General features: G+C 41.3%; 1 protein-coding gene across 1 annotated transcript in view; it reads left to right on the top strand.

Moving 5' to 3' along the window:
- The window catches only part of LOC106579414 (pro-neuregulin-3, membrane-bound isoform), a 442,960-nt gene that overhangs the window by 373,856 nt on the left and 50,228 nt on the right, over window positions 1–18,876 (top strand). Inside the window, exon 5 of the mRNA XM_045702613.2 lies at window positions 7,079–7,181. Coding sequence (XP_045558569.2) covers window positions 7,079–7,181 — 103 coding nt within the window. The remainder of the gene's footprint in view (window positions 1–7,078; window positions 7,182–18,876) is intronic.

Below are 18,876 nucleotides of genomic sequence, written 5' to 3' on the forward strand. Positions count from 1 at the left end.
CTTGGAAAATGTTACAATTGGAGAGGTGCATTCATATGTGCCACATACCAAATTTGGTGCCAATCATTGGTTCAGGAGAAGAAGACCTTTAAAGTAGTCAATATCATAAAAAAATGATTCAAAATACATCAAAAGCATATTGTATGATCTGGTTGGTTTTGAGTTTTAATATTTGACAACCGTGGTAAGGAGTACAGAAGTAGCTCATCCTAAGGAGAATTGTCCAATTTGTCCTCATGGTGGCACAGTGGGCCCACAGCTTGAACCCGACAACGCTAATTGCAGTTTTCATTTTATTTGGGGGGTGTTAAACGTGGAAATCCACTACATATTTTTGCATTATTAAATGTGTTTCCATCCAACCTTGTATGTGAGTAAAGTACATGTCGGATAAAAGTCATGACAGGCCTGACGGAAACAGAAAATGTGTGTGTAAACTTTCCAAATGTCGACAAAACTAAATACACCAGACAAAGTGCGATCTTTTTGTATCTGTAAAACGAATTTCCACTAACTAATAATGTTAGTGGAAACGCTTCCATGCACAAACCTGGAGTCATGCGATGACATGTATTGTGGTCCTCCCACCATGACTCCTCGGGAAAGCATGCAGTATATTAGGCTACAGATTAAATGAGTGCCCTGTAGCACTCACTTCTGTCATCATGAAGGGCTTTGAGAGACTAGTCAAGGATCATATCACTTCCACCTTACCGGCCCCCCTAGAACCACTTCAGTTTGCATACCGCCCCAACAGGTCCACAGACAACTCAATCGCCATCACACTGCACATTGCCCTATCCCATTTGGACAAAAGGAATACCTATATTAGAATGTTAATTGACTACAGCTCAGCATTCAACACCATTGTACCCTCCAAGCTCATCATCGAGCTGGATGCCCTGGGTCTCAACCCCGCCCTGTGCAATTGGGTCCTGGACTTCGACGGGCCGCCCCCCAGGTGGTGAAGGTAGGAAACAACATCTCCACTTCGCTGACCCTCAACATTGGGGCCCCACAAGGGTGCGTGCTCAGCCCCCTCCTGTACTCCCTGTTCACCCATGACTGCGCGGCCATGCACGCCTCCAACTCAATCATCAAGTTTGCAGATGACACAACAGTAGTGGGCTTGAATACCAACAACGACGAGACAGCCTACAGGGAGGAGATGAGGGCACTCAGAGTGTGGTGTCAGGAAAACAACCTCACACTCAACGTCAACAAAACAAAGGAGATGATCGTGGACTTCAGGAAACAGCAGAGGGAGCACCCCCCTATTCACATCAAAGGGACAGCAGTGAAGAAGGTGGAAAGTTTTAAGTTCCTTGGCGTACACATCACAAACAAACTGAAATGATCCACAGCGCCTCTTCAACCTCAGGAGGCTGAAGAAATTTGGCTTGTCACCCAAAACTTTTACAGATGCACAATCGAGAGCATCCTGTCGGGCTGTATCACAGCCTGGTACGGCAACTGCACCGCCCTCAACCGCAAGGCTTTCCAGAGGGTGGTGCGGTCTGCACAACGCATCACCGGGGGCAAACTACCTGCCCTCCATGACACGTACAGCACCTGATGTCACAGGAAGGCCAAAAAGATCAAAGACAACAACCACCCGAGCCACTGCGTGTTCACACCGTTACCATCCAGAAGGCGAGGTCAGTACAGGTGCATCAAAGCTCAGACCGAGAGACTGAAAAACAGCTTCTATCTCAAGGCCATCAGACTGCTAAACAGCAATCACTAGCTCAGAGAGGCTGCTGCCTACATTGAGACCCAATCACTGGCCACTTTAACATATGGATCACTAGTCACTTTATACAATGCCACTTTAAATAATGCCACTTTAATAATGTTTACATATCTTACATTACTCATATCACATGTATATACTGTATTTTATACCATCTATTGCACCTTTCCTATGCCGCTCGGCCATCACTCATCCATATACTTATATGTACTGTACATATTGTCATTCACCCCTTTAGATTTGTGTGTATTAGGTAGTTGTTGGGGACTTGTTAGATATTACTGCACTGTCGGAACTAGAAGCACAAGCATTTTGCTACACTTGCATTAACATCTGCTAACCATGTGTATGTGACCAATAAAATGTGATTTGATTTGACTATGAACTTCACAGGTTGGTGAAAGTGCAAGGTGATGAGCTTGACGCTCCCTTCCAATAAATATCGAGGGTCTTATTCTGGTAACATGATCATCGGTGCTTAGGTGCCGTTTGACAAATAAAAATAATCTTGCTCGTTTGTCAATAATAATCCCATCATGTAGGCTATACCCGCACCGTATCTGCGAGCTGTTAGCTACAGCACAAGTGCCAATGCCAGAGTGGGTACACTCGCTATATAACAAAACATTTTCTTGTGAGAAAACCAGCAGTAGAGCAGCAAAATGAAATGGAAATCCATGTAACTAGTATTTTTAACTTGGTACATGGGAATTTAACTGTAAAAAGAAAATGAGCACTACACATCTTTGGTGGGAAAATATGCATGTTGTTTTTATGCGGATTTTAGAGTATTGGCCCAAAAATCTGTCGCCATTTGGATAGAAATCTATGCAACAATCTCAACGATTTTACTGAGTTACAATTCATATAAGAACATCAGTCAATCGAATGAAAATCTATTAGGCCCTAATCTATGGATTTCACATGACTGGGCAGGTGCGCAGCCATGGGCCTGGCTCCCAAGTAAGCCCACCCACGTGGGTGCCAGGCCCAGCCAATCAGAATAAGTTTTACCCCACAAAAGGGCTTTATTATAGACAGAAATACTCCTCAGTTTCATCAGCTGTCTGGGTGGCTCGTCTCAGATGATCCCGCAGGTGAAAAAGCCAGATATAGAGGTCCTGAGCTGGTGTGGTTACACGTGCACTGCGGTTGTGAGACCGGTTGGACATACAGCCAAATTCTCTAAAATGATGTTGGAGGCGGCGTATGGTACAGAAATGAACACTTAATTTTCTGGCAACAGCTCTGGTGGACATTCCTGCAGTCAGCATACTAATTGCACATGCCCTCAAAACTTGAGACATCTGTGGCATTGTGTGACAAAAGTGCACATTTTAGAGTGGCCTTTTATTGTCCCCAGCACAAGGTGCACCTGTGTAATGATCATGCTGTTTAATCAGATTCTTGATATGCCACACCTGTCAGGTGGATGGATAGCAAACGAGAAATGCTCACTAACAGAGATGTAAGCAAATTTCCACACAACAATTTAGAGAAATAAGCTTTTTGTGCGTATGGAACATTTCTGGAGTCTTTTATTTCAGCTCATGAAACATGGGACCAACACTTTACGTTTATATTTTTGTTCAGTATATTTATTGAGACTGAAATGATACAGGGTGATACAGGCAAGTTGGAAGGGTTGGAGAGGGGATTGAACCCTGGTCTGCAGTGGGGAGAGAAGTTTACGTGTGTCAAAACCAGGAAGTGATATAGCTTGACAACAGACTCAAAAGTGTGTGCGTTTGTGTGTTTCTTTGTCTGTGTGTATCACATGGTAAGGATTTGTGTATGTCCATCTGTCTGTGTCTGTTTGTGTGAATAAGCATGGCTTTGAAATCATCCGTACAATGGATTTATTTAGTCCTAACTTCATTACTACTCTCACTTGTGGCCAAACTCTATCACCCTTTGGCAATCAGAGATGATTGCCAAACAACACTTTATGGTCCTATACAGTGTCCATATGAGGACAGTCTCAGATTTAAACAAGTCCTGCTGAGACTGAGGATGTTGTAATATGGACACGTAGCACTAGGCAGCCACACATTACATGGCATAAACCCGGTTCCAAAGCAAGTAAAATAACCTATATATTATTTTCAAGTTAATTTTCATTTTATTTCATTCACATGCCAGATGTCAATAGACTGAGCCATGTGTTTTGCGTGATTAAATGAGGCAATGTGCTTTTACCGGTATTTCCAGCATTATACGGCTAGTGTCGCTGCAAATAGAAAATCCTAGGAAATGTTCTGTAGTTAATACAAGGTGTCTCCAATCAATCAATGTCTGGTTGTGCTCATGTATTTTGGCAGGGGGGTCGCCTGGCAAACGGGAGGTGTAGCTTTGCGAATCTTGATCACATAATGTAGATTATTTGGCAAGGACAACTATTTGTAGATCAGTGACTCCACACCTCACTTTGCTCAAGCTGATCCTCTCCAACTGACTCAGTATCTGGTCATCGGAACTTGTAAAAATGGGGCAGTTAAAGTGGAGTCAAGGAATCCAACCATGGAAGTAAAAGAGAAAAAAGGAAATCCAAGATCTGAATAGCGCTTGGGAAAAAAGTGCTTCAATACACTGCAGGGACACTTGTTGCAGATGACAAAAATATATTCTGCAAAACCTGCAACAACACCTGCAACATAAGAAAATGTGCAATAGACCATCTGAAATCAAGAATAAAAAAAGCTTGTCAAAAAATTGCATCTCCATAACAACAGACGAATCCACTGATAACAGAGAAGAGTTCTTCATATTTTGTTTGTCTTGCAAACGAGAGCTGGGTGAAGAAGTAAAAGTCATTCTGTTCTGACTGATACAGTGTATTGACAAGTGTCGGAAAGTGCTAAAACATATTAACAAAACATTGAGGTTGATTTAAAAAGCAAGCTGGTTGTGTGTCAGACAGTGCAAGCTAAATGGTCAAAGTATACCATTATTTTGCTGGACTTGTTGCCAAATTCATTGTATTTGGCAATTAATATCTGGCAAAATAATTTCTCAGAAGTCAACAAGCTTGTTGAAACCATCAAGAACATATTAAACCATTCCGAGTAGGCTACATGCACTTTTATGCACGTTTTGTGGAGGCAGAGAAGCATATCTCTCCAAATGTGAGCTTGACTGAATTTTGGAAAACTTGAACATCTCCACAGAAATAACTATCAACATTTTGAAAATATATAAGTAGCGAGTCACAAACAAAGGAGGTGAACAAATACAAAACGCAACATTCAAATAAAAATCACAGTCAGTAAATATCCCCATGTAGTTTCACAAACATACTCTATGTCATGATCCAAAGCAAAAGAGTCATCATCAACAAAAACAAATGATGATGATGATGAGCAAATAAATGCAAGATAGGTTTCTGGTTTACACAGCATATTTTGCAAACATCTTAATTACTTTGCAAACACAACAGTGGTCAAACATGTTTTTGTGAATATGACAACATTTGTGACTTCACAGATTACATTTATGAACTGCATCTTACATTTGTGAACTGCTGCTTACATTTGTGACATGCATTGCACTTGTGAGTTGACTCACATTTGTGAGTTGCTCCACATATTTGTGAGTGTCCTCCCTCCTGTTGAATGTAGAGCCCCAAAGCAGAAGGCAAATCACTTTGGTTCAGTAGTACTTAGGGTTGCATTTATATTTTACTCCATTGTTTTTGTTAGTGGCACATCTTTGATATTATCCCACACTGGTTGAATCAACGTTGTTTCTACGTCATTTCAATGAAATTACGATGGACCAACGTGGAATAGATGTTGAATTGACATGTGGCCAGTGGGGCGCTGCCTTCAGAAAGTATTTATACCCCATGACTTTGCAACATTTTGTTGCGTTACAACCTGAATTAAAAATTGATTTAAATGTAGATTTGTCCCTGGCCTACACACAATACCACATAATGTCAAAGTGGAATTATGTTTACTGAAATTTTTACAAATGAATTAAAAATGAAAAGCTGAAATGTCTTGATTCAATAAGTGTTCAACCCCTTGTCATGGCAAGCCTAAATAAGTTCAGGAGTAAACATTTGCTTAACAAGTCACAAAATAAGTTGCGTGGACTCACTCTGTGTGCAATAATAGTGTATAAGATGATTTTTGAATGACTACCTTCTTTGTACCCCACACATTCAATTATTTGTAAGGTCCCTCAATCGAGCAGTACATTTCATGCACAGATTCAACCACAAAGACCAGGAAGGTTTTCCAAGGCATGGTGGTGGCTACCTCATGTTATAGGTATGCTCGTCTTTGGCAAGGACTAGGGAGTTTTTTTTAGATACAATCCTAGAGGAAAACCAGATTCAGTCTGCTTTCCAAAAGGCACTGGGAGACAAATTCACCTTTCAGCAGGGCAATAACCACAAGGTCAAATATATACTGGAGTTGCTTACCAAGACAACATTGAATGTCCTTTAGTGGTCTAGTTACAGTTGAAAATCTATGGCAAGACATGAAAATGGTTGTCTAGTAATGATAAAAAACCAACTTGACAGAGCTTGAAGATTTCTTTAAGGAATAATGTGCAAATAGTGTACAACCCAGGTGTGCAAAGCTCTTAGAGACTTACACAGAAATATTCACAGCTGTAATCACTGGTAAAGGTGATTATTTTTATTTAACTAGGCAAGTCAGTTAAGAACATATTCTTATTTACAATGGCTGCCTACCCCAGGCCAAACTCAGACACCCTGTGGGACTCCCAATCACAGCCAGATGTGATGCAGCCTAGATTTGAACCAAGTACTGCCTCTTGCAATGAGAAGCAGTGTCTTAGACCACTGCACCACTCGGGAGTCCATTCTAACACAGGGTTGTGAATACTTAAAAATTTGATATTTCTGTATTTCATTTTCAATAAATTTGCAAACACTTCTAAAAACATGTTTTCACTTTGTTATTATGGGTATTGTATGTAGATGTGTGAGAAAACAATACTTTTTATTCGTTTTGAATTCAGGCTGTAAAAACAACAAAATATGGAATAAGTCAAGGAGTATGAATACTTTCTGAAGGCAGTTTATGCACATCTTACAGTGTGGCTTTAAAATGCTTCTTGTCTGTGTCACGAGACCGACCATTACTATTGTGTGTGTTACTATCGAGGATTTATAATTTTTGTTGGTGGCTCACTCTGATGGTACTCTACATGCATATCAAGTGTGTGTCTACAGAGAGCCACAATACCTACAATTACTATTGTGTGTGTTACTAACTCCATTTGATGGTACTCTACATGAATATACAGAATGTGGCTTTAACATCATATGTTTTGCCTGTGTCTCCACAGAGAGCCGTGAGACTTACCAGAGACAGGTGATGTCCATCTGCAGCATCGCCTCAGGAATCAGTTTTCTCGGAGTGGCGTGCATGGCTCTATATTGCCGCAACAAGTGAGTGATTGTCACACCAGGCAGCTAAGGATGCCACCAAACAACAGAGGGACAATTGTATCATCATTGGACCTAAACTGTAAGATACAAAAGCATGAGCCAGCCTTTTATTTTATTTATTTAACCAGGTAAGTCAGTTAGGAACAAATTCTTATTTTCAATGACAGCCTAGGAACAGTGGGTTAACTGCATTGTTCAGGGGCAGAACAACAGATTTTTACCTTGGGGAGTCGATCCTGAAACCTTTCGGTTACTAGTCCAACACTCCAACCACTAGGCTACCTGCCGCCCCAGATAACACATATAGAGATAACACATAAGGAATCATGTAGTAACCAAAAAAGTGTTAAACAAATAAAAATATTTTTTGTATTTAGATTCTTCAAAGTAGCCACCCTTTGCCTTGACGACAGCTTTGCACACTCTTGGCATTCTCTTATTAACCAGCTTCATGAGGTAGTCACCTGGAATGCATTTCAATTAACAGGTGTTCCTTGTTAAAACGTAATTTGTGGAATTTCTTTCCTTCTTAATGGGTTTGAACCAATCAGTTGTGTTGTGACAAGGTAGGGGTGGTATCGGTGACCAGTCCTATCACTATTTTGTCATCAGCAAACTTGATGGTGTTGGAGTCGTTCTTGGCCACACAGTCGCGGGTGAACAGGGAGTACAGGAGGAGACTAAGCATGCACCCCTGAGGGGCCCCCTATTGAGGATCAGCGGGGCGGATGTGTTGTTACCTACTCTTACCACCAGGGGCTTGGCCCGTCAGGATGTCCAGAATCCAGTTGCAGAGGGAGGTGTTTAGTCTCAGGGTCCTTAGCTTAGGGATGAGCTGTGCACTATGGTGATCAATGCTGAGCAGTAGTCAATGAATAGCATTCCTACATAGGTGTTCCTTTTGTCCAGGTGGGAAAGGGCAGTGTGGCGTGCAATAAAGATTGCATTATCTGTGGATCTGTTGAGGCGGTATGCAAATTGGAGTGGGTCTAGAGTTTCTGGGATAATGGTGTTGATGGGATAATGGTGTTGAAGAACAGCCTTTCAAAGCACTTCATGGCTTCAGATGTGAGTGCTACGGATCGGTAGTCATTTAGGCAGGTTACCTTAGTGTTCTTGGGCACAGGGACTATGGTGGTCTGCTTGAAACATGTTGGTATTACAAACTCCGTCAGAGACAGGTTGAAAATGTCAGTGAAGACACTTGCCAATTGGTCAGCGCATGCTCGGAGTGCTGTACACGTCCTGGTAATTCGTCTTGCCCTGCGGCCTTGTGAATGTTTAAAGGTCTTACTCACAAGCTTCAGTGTTGCTTACCTCGAAGTGAGCATATTAGTAATTTAGCTCATTTGGTAGTCTCGTGTCACTGGACAGCTCTTGGCTGTGCTTCCCTTTATAGTCTGTAATGGTTTGTAAGCCCTGCCACATCTGACGCGCGTCGGAGCTGGTGTAGTACAAATCAATCTAAGTCCTGTAATTGTTGCTTTGTCTGTTTGATGGTTTGTCGGAGGGCATAGTGGGATTCCTCATAAGCTCCCGGGTTAGAGTCCTGCTCCTTGAAAGCAGCAGTTCTACCCTTTAGTGCTGATGTTGCCTGTAATCCATGGCTTCTGGTTGGGATATGTACGTACAGTGAGGAGTTTACACTCAATGCTCAATGGGACGACGTCAACACTCAATGGGACGACGTCATCAATGCACTTATTGATGAAGCCAGTGACTGATGTGGTGTACTCCTCAATGCCATCGGAAGAATCCCGGAACACATTCCAGTCTGTGCTAGCAAAACAGTCCTGTAGCTTTGCATCTGCGTCATTTGACCACCTCTTTATTTACCGCGTCACTGCTGCTTCTTGCTTTAGTTTTTGCTTGTAAGCAGGAATCAGGAGGATAGAATTATGAGCTGTGTTCTAATACTCAAATTTCAAGTTGTAAACAAATACAAATTTGTCCTCACTTTTCTTGCGGCTTACATTTGTCCTCCTCACCAGCATTAATGTGTAGATCCCATACTGCCGGCTATTAAATCAGAAAATACCATCATTAGCAAATTAACAGGATTCAAATATTGAACATTAGCTACCACAAAGTGACAAGTTGTAAAAGTAAACCTTTAAATTTACGGATAGCTCCTTCCATCTTGCTCAAGGCATGCCTTTTCCAGTGCAGTCACTGGAGGACAGCTGCTGTAGCTACTGTTGTTGGAATAGTTCAGATACATGTGTAATCAGCCTTTCTTTCATATAGGGTGCATTCGTAAAGTATTCAGACCCCTTCGCTTTTTCCACATTTTGTTACGTTACAACCTTATTCTAAAATTGATTAAAACATTTTTTTAAATCAATCTACACAAAGAACAAACAGGTTTAGACATTTTTGCAAATGTATAGAAAAACTAAACAGAAATTCCTTATTTACATAAGCTTCAGACCGTTTGCTATGAGACTCAAAATTGAGCTCAGGTGCATCTTGTTTCCAATGATCATCCTTGAGATGTTTCTACAACTAGATAGGAGTCCACCAGTGGTAAATTCAATTGATTGGATATGATTTGGAAAGACACACATCCACAGTATCTATCCACAGTTGACAGTGCATGTCAGAGCAAAAATGATGCAGGCCACTGTGTTCTTGGGGACCTTCAATGCTGCTGAAATGTTTTGGTTCCCCAGATGTGTGCCTCGACACGATCCTGTCTTGGAGGTCTACGCACAATTCCTTCGATCTCATGGGTTGGTTTTTGCTCTAACATGCACTGTTGGACCTTATATAGACAGGTGTGTGCCTTTCCAAATCATGTCCAATCAATTGAATTTACCACAGGTGGACTACAGTCAAGTTGTAGAAACATCTCAAGGATGATCAATGGAAACAGGATGCACCTGAGCTCAATTTCGAGGCTCATAGCAAAGGGTCTGAATGCTTATGTAAATAACGTATTTCTTTTTTTTTTCTATTTATAAATTTGCAAAAATGTCTAAAAACCTGTTTTCACTTAGTCATTATGGGGTATTGTGTGTAAAAAAAAATATCAAATCCATTTTAGAATAAGGCTGTTACAAAATTCCGAAAGCACTGTAACATGATCATGTTAACTACAACATTTGTTAGCTAGCTGTTAACGTTAGTTATTGACTATAATCTGTACTAACTTAACATAGCTGTCTAGTTAACTAGCTACCTCTGCTTAGAAACATTATCCGTAATCATTTCCATGGCTTGGTGCGTAGAAAGTACGTTCATTGTTATCTACAGAAATATATATTTTTTAAATGACCGCCAGTAGAAAAGACATGCAAAGAAGCGCTACGGCAGAGTTTTCAAATCGCGTTCACTTGGTTGGTCATTTTCAACCGTCATGCCCTCACTTCTGGTTTTGTTAGTTTGATTTGATTATCTATCTTTCAATCACTACACCCTCAAATCAAATCGTATTTGTCAAACACACATGGTTAGCAGATGTTAATGCGAGTGTAGCGAAATGCTTGTGCTTCTGGTTCCAACAGTGCAGTAATCTAACAAGTAATCTAACAGTTCCCCAACAACTACCTAATACACACAAATCTAAAAGAGGTGAATGAGAATATGTGCATATAAATATATGGATGAGCGATTCCCGAGCGACATAGGCAAGGTGCAATAGATGTATAAAATACAGTATATACAGTTGAAGTCGGAAGTTTACATACACTTAGGATGGAGTCATTAAAACTCGTTTTTCAACCACTCCACAAATTTCTTGTTAACAAACTATAGTTTTGGCAAGTCAGTTAGGACATCTACTTTGTGCATGACACAAGTCCTTTTTCCAACAATTGTTTACAGACAGATTATTTCACCTAAAATTCACTGTATCACAATTCTAGTGGGTCAGAAGTTTACATACACTAAGTTGACTATGCTTTTAAACAGCTTGGAAAATTCCAGAAAATGATGTCATGGCTTTAGAAGCTTCTGATGGGCTAATTGACATCATTTGAGTCAATTAGAGGTGTACCTGTGGATGTATTTCAAGGCCTACCTTCAAACTCAGTGCCTCTTTGCTTGACATGGGAAAGTCAAAATAAATCAGCCAAGACCTGATTCATCCTTGGGAGCAATTTCCAAATGCCTGAAGGTACCACGTTCATCTGTACAAACAATAGTACGCAAGTATAAACACCACGGGACCACGCAGCCGTCATACCGCTCAGGAAGGAGATGCATTCTGTCTCCTAGAGATGAACGTACCTTGGTGCGAAAAGTGCAAATCAATCCCAGAACAACAGCAAAGGACCTTGTGAAGATGCTGGAGGAAACAGGTACACACGTATCTATATCCACAGTAAAACGAGTCCTATATCGACATAACCTGAAAGGCCACTCAGCAAGGAAGAAGCCACTGCTCCAAAACCGCCATAAAAAAAGGCAGACTATGGTTTGCAACTGCACATGGGGACAAAGACCATACTTTTTGGAGACATGTCCTCTGGTCTGAACAAAAATAGAGCTGTTTGGCCATAATGACCATAGTTATGTTTGCAGGAAAAAGGGGGAGGCTTGCAAGCCGAAGAACACCATCCCAACCGTGAAGCACGGGGGGTGGCAGCATCATGTTGTGGGGGTGCTTTTTGCTGCAGGAGGGACTGGTGCACTTCACAAAATAGATGGCATCAAGAGGATGGAAAATCATGTGGATATATTGAAGCAACATCTCAAGACATCAGTCAGGAACTTAAAGCTTGATCGCAAATGGGTCTTCCAAATGGACAATGACCCCAAGCATACTTCCAAAGTTGTGGCAAAATGGCTTAAGGACAACAAAGTCAAGGTCTTGGAGTGGCCATCACAAAGCCCTGACCTCAATCCTATAGAAAATGTGTGGGTAGAACTGAAAAGCATGTCCGAACAAGGAGGCCTCTGAACCTGACTCAGTGACACCAGCTCTGTCAGGAGGAATGGGCCAAAATTCACCCAACTTATTGTGGGAAGCTTGTGGAAGGCTACTCGAAACGTTTGACCCATGTTTAACAATTTAAAGGCAATGCTACCAAATACTAATTAACTGTAAACTTCTGACCCACTGGGAATGTGATGAAAGAAATAAAAGCTGAAATAAATAATTCTCTCTACTATTATTCTGACATTTCACATTCTTAAAATAAAGTGGTGATCCTAACTGACCTAAGACAGGGAATTTTTACTCGGATTAAATGTCAGGAATTGTGAAAAACTGAGTTTAAAGGTATTTGGCTTAGGTGTATGTAAACTTCCGACTTCAACTGTACATATAATATGAGTAATGTAAGATACAGTGCCTTGCGAAAGTATTCGGCCCCCTTGAACTTTTCGACCTTTTGCCACATTTCAGGCTTCAAACATAAAGATATAAAACTGTAATTTTTTGTGAAGAATCAACAACAAGTGGGACACAATTATGAAGTGGAACGAAATTTATTGGATATTTCAAACTTTTTTAACAAATAAAAAATGGAAAAATTGTCCATGCAAAATTATTCAGCCCCTTTACTTTCAGTGCAGCAAACTCTGTGAGGATCTCTGAATGATCCAATGTTGACCTAAATGACTAATGATGATAAATAGAATCCACCTGTGTGTAATCAAGTCTCCGTATAAATGCACCTGCTCTGTGATAGTCTCAGAGGTCCGTTTAAAGCGCAGAGAGCATCATGAAGAACAAGGAACACACCAGGCAGGTCCGAGATACTGTTGTGGAGAAGTTTAATGCCGGATTTGGATACAAAAAGATTTCCCAAGCTTTAAACATCCCAAGGAGCACTGTGCAAGCGATAATATTGAAATGGAAGGAGTATCAGACCACTGCAAATCTACGAAGACCCGGCCGTCCCTCTAAACTTTCAGCTCATACAAGGAGAAGACTGATCAGAGATTCAGCCAAGAGGCCCATGATCACTCTGGATGAACTGCAGAGATCTACAGTTGAGGTGGGAGACTCTGTCCATAGGACAACAATCAGTCGTATACTGCACAAATCTGGCCTTTATGGAAGAGTGGCAAGAAGAAAGCCATTTCTTAAAGATATCCATAAAAAGTGTCGTTTAAAGTTTGCCACTAGACACCTGGGAGACACACCAAACATGTGGAAGAAGGTGCTCTGGTCAGATGAAACCAAAATCGAACTTTTTGGCAACAATGCAAAACGTTATGTTCGGCATAAAAGCAACACAGCTCATCACCCTGAACACACCATCCCCACTGTCAAACATGGTGGTGGCAGCATCATGGTTTGGGCCTGCTTTTCTTCAGCAGGGGCAGGGAAGATGGTTAAAATTGATGGGAAGATGGATGGAGCCAAATACAGGACCATTCTGGAAGAAAACCTGATGGGAGTCTGCAAAAGACCTGAGACTGGGACGGAGATTTGTCTTCCAACAAGACAATGATCCAAGACATAAAGCAAAATCTACAATGGAATGGTTCACAAATAAACATATCCAGGTGTTAGAATGGCCAAGTCAAAGTCCAAACCTGAATCCATTCGAGAATCTGTGGAAAGAACTGCAAACTGCTGTTCACAAACGCTCTCCATCCAACCTCACTAACTCGAGCTGTTTTGCAAGGAGGAATGGGCAAACATTTCAGTCTCTCGATGTGCAAAACTGAGAGAGACATACCCCAAGCGACTTACGGCTGTAATCACAGCAAAAGGTGGCGCTACAAAGTATTAACTTAAGGGGGCTGAATAATTTTGCACGCCCAATCTTTCAGTTTTGAAATATCCAATAAATTTTGTTCCACTTCATGATTGTGTCCCACTTGTTGTTGATTCTTCACAAAAAATTACAGTTTTATATCTTTATGTTTGAAGCCTGAAATGTGGCAAAAGGTCGAAAAGTTCAAGGGGGCTGAATACTTTCGCAAGGCACTGTATGTAAACATTATTAAAGTGGCATCATTTAAAATGGAGGCATTATTTAAAGCCAGATGGTCCCACCTCATCTTGCCTCCTCCCGACTGCCTCCCGACTGCCTTCCATTTTTGAAGACGTTTATTATAATTCTATTCCCATGCACTTGATTGGCTGATGAGTTTGTGCTGGTGTTTCTTTAAAATGCACGTCCTGTCCCATCGACATCCCGGCAATTCTTTGAAAAAACGCTTTATTTCAAAGTTGTGCCTGGTCGTCACTAGTTACCACAGCCACAAAGTCATAAACCTTGCTTGTTTATACAGTTTATCTTCTTAAAATGTGATATTAAACCTAACCATAACATTAACCACACTGCTAAACTTACACCTAACCCTAACTTTCATTTTATTTATTTATTACGATATAGCCCATTTTGACTTTGTGGCTGTGGTAACTAGTGGAAACTGTTGTGCCTGTTGTTCACACTCGTATCTGCCCTCTCATTGGCTAGAATGGTCCCACCTCATCTTGCCTCCTCCTGACTGCCTTCCATTTTTGAAGACATTTATTATAATTGTTAGAGTGGCCACTAGAGTATCTGGTCAATATAATGGATCTTCTGTGAACTAGTGTGTCACTCCCAATGATTCAATATGGTAGCTCCAGCAGAGACAAAAGAGGACGTGAGACATTTCACTGGCTCCTTTTTTTCTGGTTCATTTAAAAGTAGACCCAACTGCTATCACATTGGTATCTATCTACTGGAACTGTGACTATTTTTAGTGGGGCTTGCAAAGCAAAAGTCTCCATTATACATATTTGACGTACTTCTTATTGTGGGGCTTGGCAAATCAAAAGCCCTGACTTACATCTTCAACATACTTCTGACTTTTTATTATTATTAAGCACGCTACTCCTCTTACAGCATTTAAGCTAGAAACGTCGGTCAAACTTTAAAACGTGTAGACTGGCCAGGACAAGTGTGTAACTTTTTGATACCTTTTAAAGTTATTTTATTTGTCCTTTTTTTTCCTCAACATTATAAATCTGCCCATTGTGACATCATCACTTCCAACATTCCATTCACTGTAACTGCAACAATGCAACTTTTGCCACAAATCTTCTACTTTGACCACTTTGTTAACAACTTATACAAAAAATGAGAGCATATGAAATCTTCCTCTACTTTTCTGCTTTTCAAATCTAACCGTGGAACAAAATGTATTATTCTGATAAAAGTTACAGTTGTTTTAGTAACCGCATTTGCAACACTCTCTGTAACTTTTTATAAAAAACAGACATTTTTACCACTTCCCCAACAAGTTAGACAAACAGTGAGAGGGTATGACATCTTCGTCTACTTCTCTGCTATTCAAATCTGTTTGCGGAACTATCTGCTACGTATATAACGATACAGCTGTTTCAGTAACTGCAATAACACATTAACACATTTCCCCCCAACTTTTTCCAAACGACTGCCGTTTTGACAACTCCCCCAAGTCAGACAAAAACTAGGAACGTATGAAATCTTCCTCTACTTCTCTGCTTTTCAAAACTGAAAATATTAGGAATAGCTTCAACCAATCAATAGATAGAGCTGTTTAAGTAACTCATCAACTGCTGTCTTATGCATTGTCATGTCAGAAGCTAGAAGATTCATTACTGACCACAGTTAGTGACCACAAACATACAACTACTGATCACATAACTATTGGCCACAACTATTGACCACAGCTACTGCACACAACTACTGACCACAAGTACACAACTGCTAACCACAACCACACAACTGCTGACCACAGCTAGTGACCACAACCACTAAACTACTCACCAATACAATTACTGAACCATTAAATTACTGACCACAACCACACAACTCCTGACAACAACAACACATTTACTGACCACCACCCACTTTAATTATAACTACTCAAATATGCATATATAAGCATATAATACCCACAACAATAATTGTTACTCTTGAACCGTTCAAGCTAGAGACACCAAACCAACTTTCACATGTTCAGGCTATCCTATCAATCCACCAATCAATCAATCAATCAATCAATCAATCAATCAATCAATCAATCTTTTCATCTACCTACTTTTTCAACTACAACCAGTCACCACCATTACTACTGCAGGTACTACCACTACTATAACATTTCAAGCTTGCAAGCACACCACGTTTTCTTCAGGAATTATACTTTTCAGTGATCACTGTTAGCCTAAAGAGTTTATTTATTATATATAACTACAACTAACTATCAATAGGTCTACATATGAACCTATACTACATAGTTCAACTACCACAAAAATACTTTTTGTCATCACTAGATTCACCATCATATTTCTCTTCCCAAATAATAGCCTAAACATTCCAATCATTACATCATCATTCAACTACAATCAAAAATTTACACTGAACGTTTTACAAAAGTACATTGTGCATCAATTTAAACCCACAGCATGAATGATTGAGTTGCTTTGCTTTCCTAAGTGTTGTCCACATGATCCTGCCTTTTATTCCCATCTTCTGACAGAAGATCGCTTTGTCTTTCTTATTTCAGTTTTCACATGCAACAACTGTAGTTTAGACATTTTTGTGATCTAACTGCCCCACAATCCAACTTAAGGTTGATTTATGTATTTATGCACTTATGTGATGATGCTGTGCTGTGGTTTGTTGAGATGCAAGACAAATTTCCCGAAAGGGATACACAATAAAGAAGAATTACGAATATAGTAATCTATCAAAGTAATGAGACCAATTATTTTACTAAATTTAACTTTGACTATTTGTAACTCCTTTGCTTTAAATTGTAAAGTCGAACTTTTTAAACTTCTTTCCATTACCACAAAAATGCTTTTAAAGAACTAATGCAAGCCCCACAACTTTAGTTGTAAAGTTACCATCTAGTTTTAATTGTGAAAGGCCTGTGTAAGACATTCATCCACCATCTTTGGCTCTAGTTGCACAGATCTGCAATTATTCGCTCAAAGTCGGTATCGGTTATTCTACATAAAATATCTCTCCCTGACATATTCTTTTTTGACGATTGGCTGAAGAAAAAAAAATCTGTAGCTATCATGTCAAATCGAAAGGCAGATGATCTCAAACCCAGGACTTGGCCCATGAAAGAGTGTGGACACTGCCACATACTTTTGGGAAAGACAGCATACTATGAACAGCATTTCATAACCATGTACTGCAACGTCAGAATGAAGTTCACAAAATGCAAGGGAGTATGTGGACACAGGCAAAGACCAAGGCAGAGAGGAAACAATCAAATCACATCAAATTGTATTGGTTGCATACACATATTTAGCAAATGTTATTGTGGGTGTAGTGAAATGGTTGTGTTCCTAGCTCCAACAGTGCAGTAATATCTAACAATACATAACAGTACACACAAATCTAAAAAGTAAAATAATGGAATTAAGAAAAATGTCAATATTAGGACTAGCAATGTCGGAGTCCGGAGTGGAGTGTATATATATCGTCTGGAATGGAGGACCAAAACGCAGCAGGAATGTAGATGCTCATCTTGTAGTTTATTTTAACTCAAAAAGAACACCAAAATACCAAACAAAAGAACGGATAACGGCTGATAACGGGCAGACGGGCCACTCTGGCTGATAACGGGCAGACGGGCCACTCTGGCTGATAACGGGCAGACGGGCCACTCTGGCTGATAACGGGCAGACGGGCCACTCTGGCTGATAACGGGCAGACGGGCCACTCTGGCTGATAACGGGCAGACGGGCCACTCTGGAACAGGACGAGTCAGACTGGGCTGACGCACTGGAAGCCTGGTGCGTGGTGCTGGTACTGGACGTGCCAGACTGGGAACACGCACCTCAGGGCTAGTGCGGGGAGCGGGAACAGGATGAATCGGACTGGGCTGACGCACTGGAAGCCTGGTGCGTGGTGCTGGTACTGGACGTGGCAGACTGGGAACACGCACTTCAGGGCTAGTGCGGGGAGCGGGAACAGGACGAGTCGGACTGGGCTGACGCACTGGAAGCCTGGTGCGTGGTGCTGGTACTGGACGTGCCAGACTGGGAACACGCAGCTCAGGGCTAGTGCGGGGAGCGGGAACAGGACGAGTCAGACTGGGCTGACGCACTGGAAGCCTGATGCCTGGTGCTGGTACTGTAGGTATCAGCCTGGGAACACGCACCTCAGGGCTAGTGCGGGGAGCGGGAACAGGACGAGTCGGACTGGGCTGACAAACTGGAGGCGTGGTGCGTGGTGCTGGTACTATCCTCACCAGACAGCTAGCACGCACCTCAGGACTAGTAATGAACGCTAACTCAGGTGATATTATTAGGACACGCTCTGTAGGGCGAATGTCGTGCCTAATACACCAACACAGTAGCTCTCTCATCCTTTTCTCCTCCAATTTTCCCATCAATTCCTTTATTGTCTCTGTTACTCTCACCTCCAATTTTACCCCGACTAGCTCTGGTTCCATCCTCGGCTCCGCCGATCTGTCCGTGTGCCCCCCCAAAAAAAATCTTGGGGCTGCCTCTCCAGTTTCCTCGCCAGTCGTGTACCCCGGTAGCATTCCCGGTCCTCACCAAATTCCCCTTGCTCCTTACAGTCCACCTGTTGCTCCTTCCTCCGCTGCTTGGTCCGTTTGTGGTGGGAGATTCTGTCACGGATGTCGTCTGGAATGGAGGACCAAAACGCAGCAGGAATGTGGATGCTCATCTTGTAGTTTATTTTAACTAAAAAAGAACACCAAAATAACAAACAAAAGAACGGACGATCAACAAAACAGTCTTGTCAGGTATAGACACACAAAACAAGAGACAATC

Source organism: Salmo salar, chromosome 19 (genome assembly GCF_965601325.2).
Source record: "Salmo salar chromosome 19, fSalSal1, whole genome shotgun sequence".
In the NCBI taxonomy this organism is placed as follows: domain Eukaryota; kingdom Metazoa; phylum Chordata; class Actinopteri; order Salmoniformes; family Salmonidae; genus Salmo; species Salmo salar.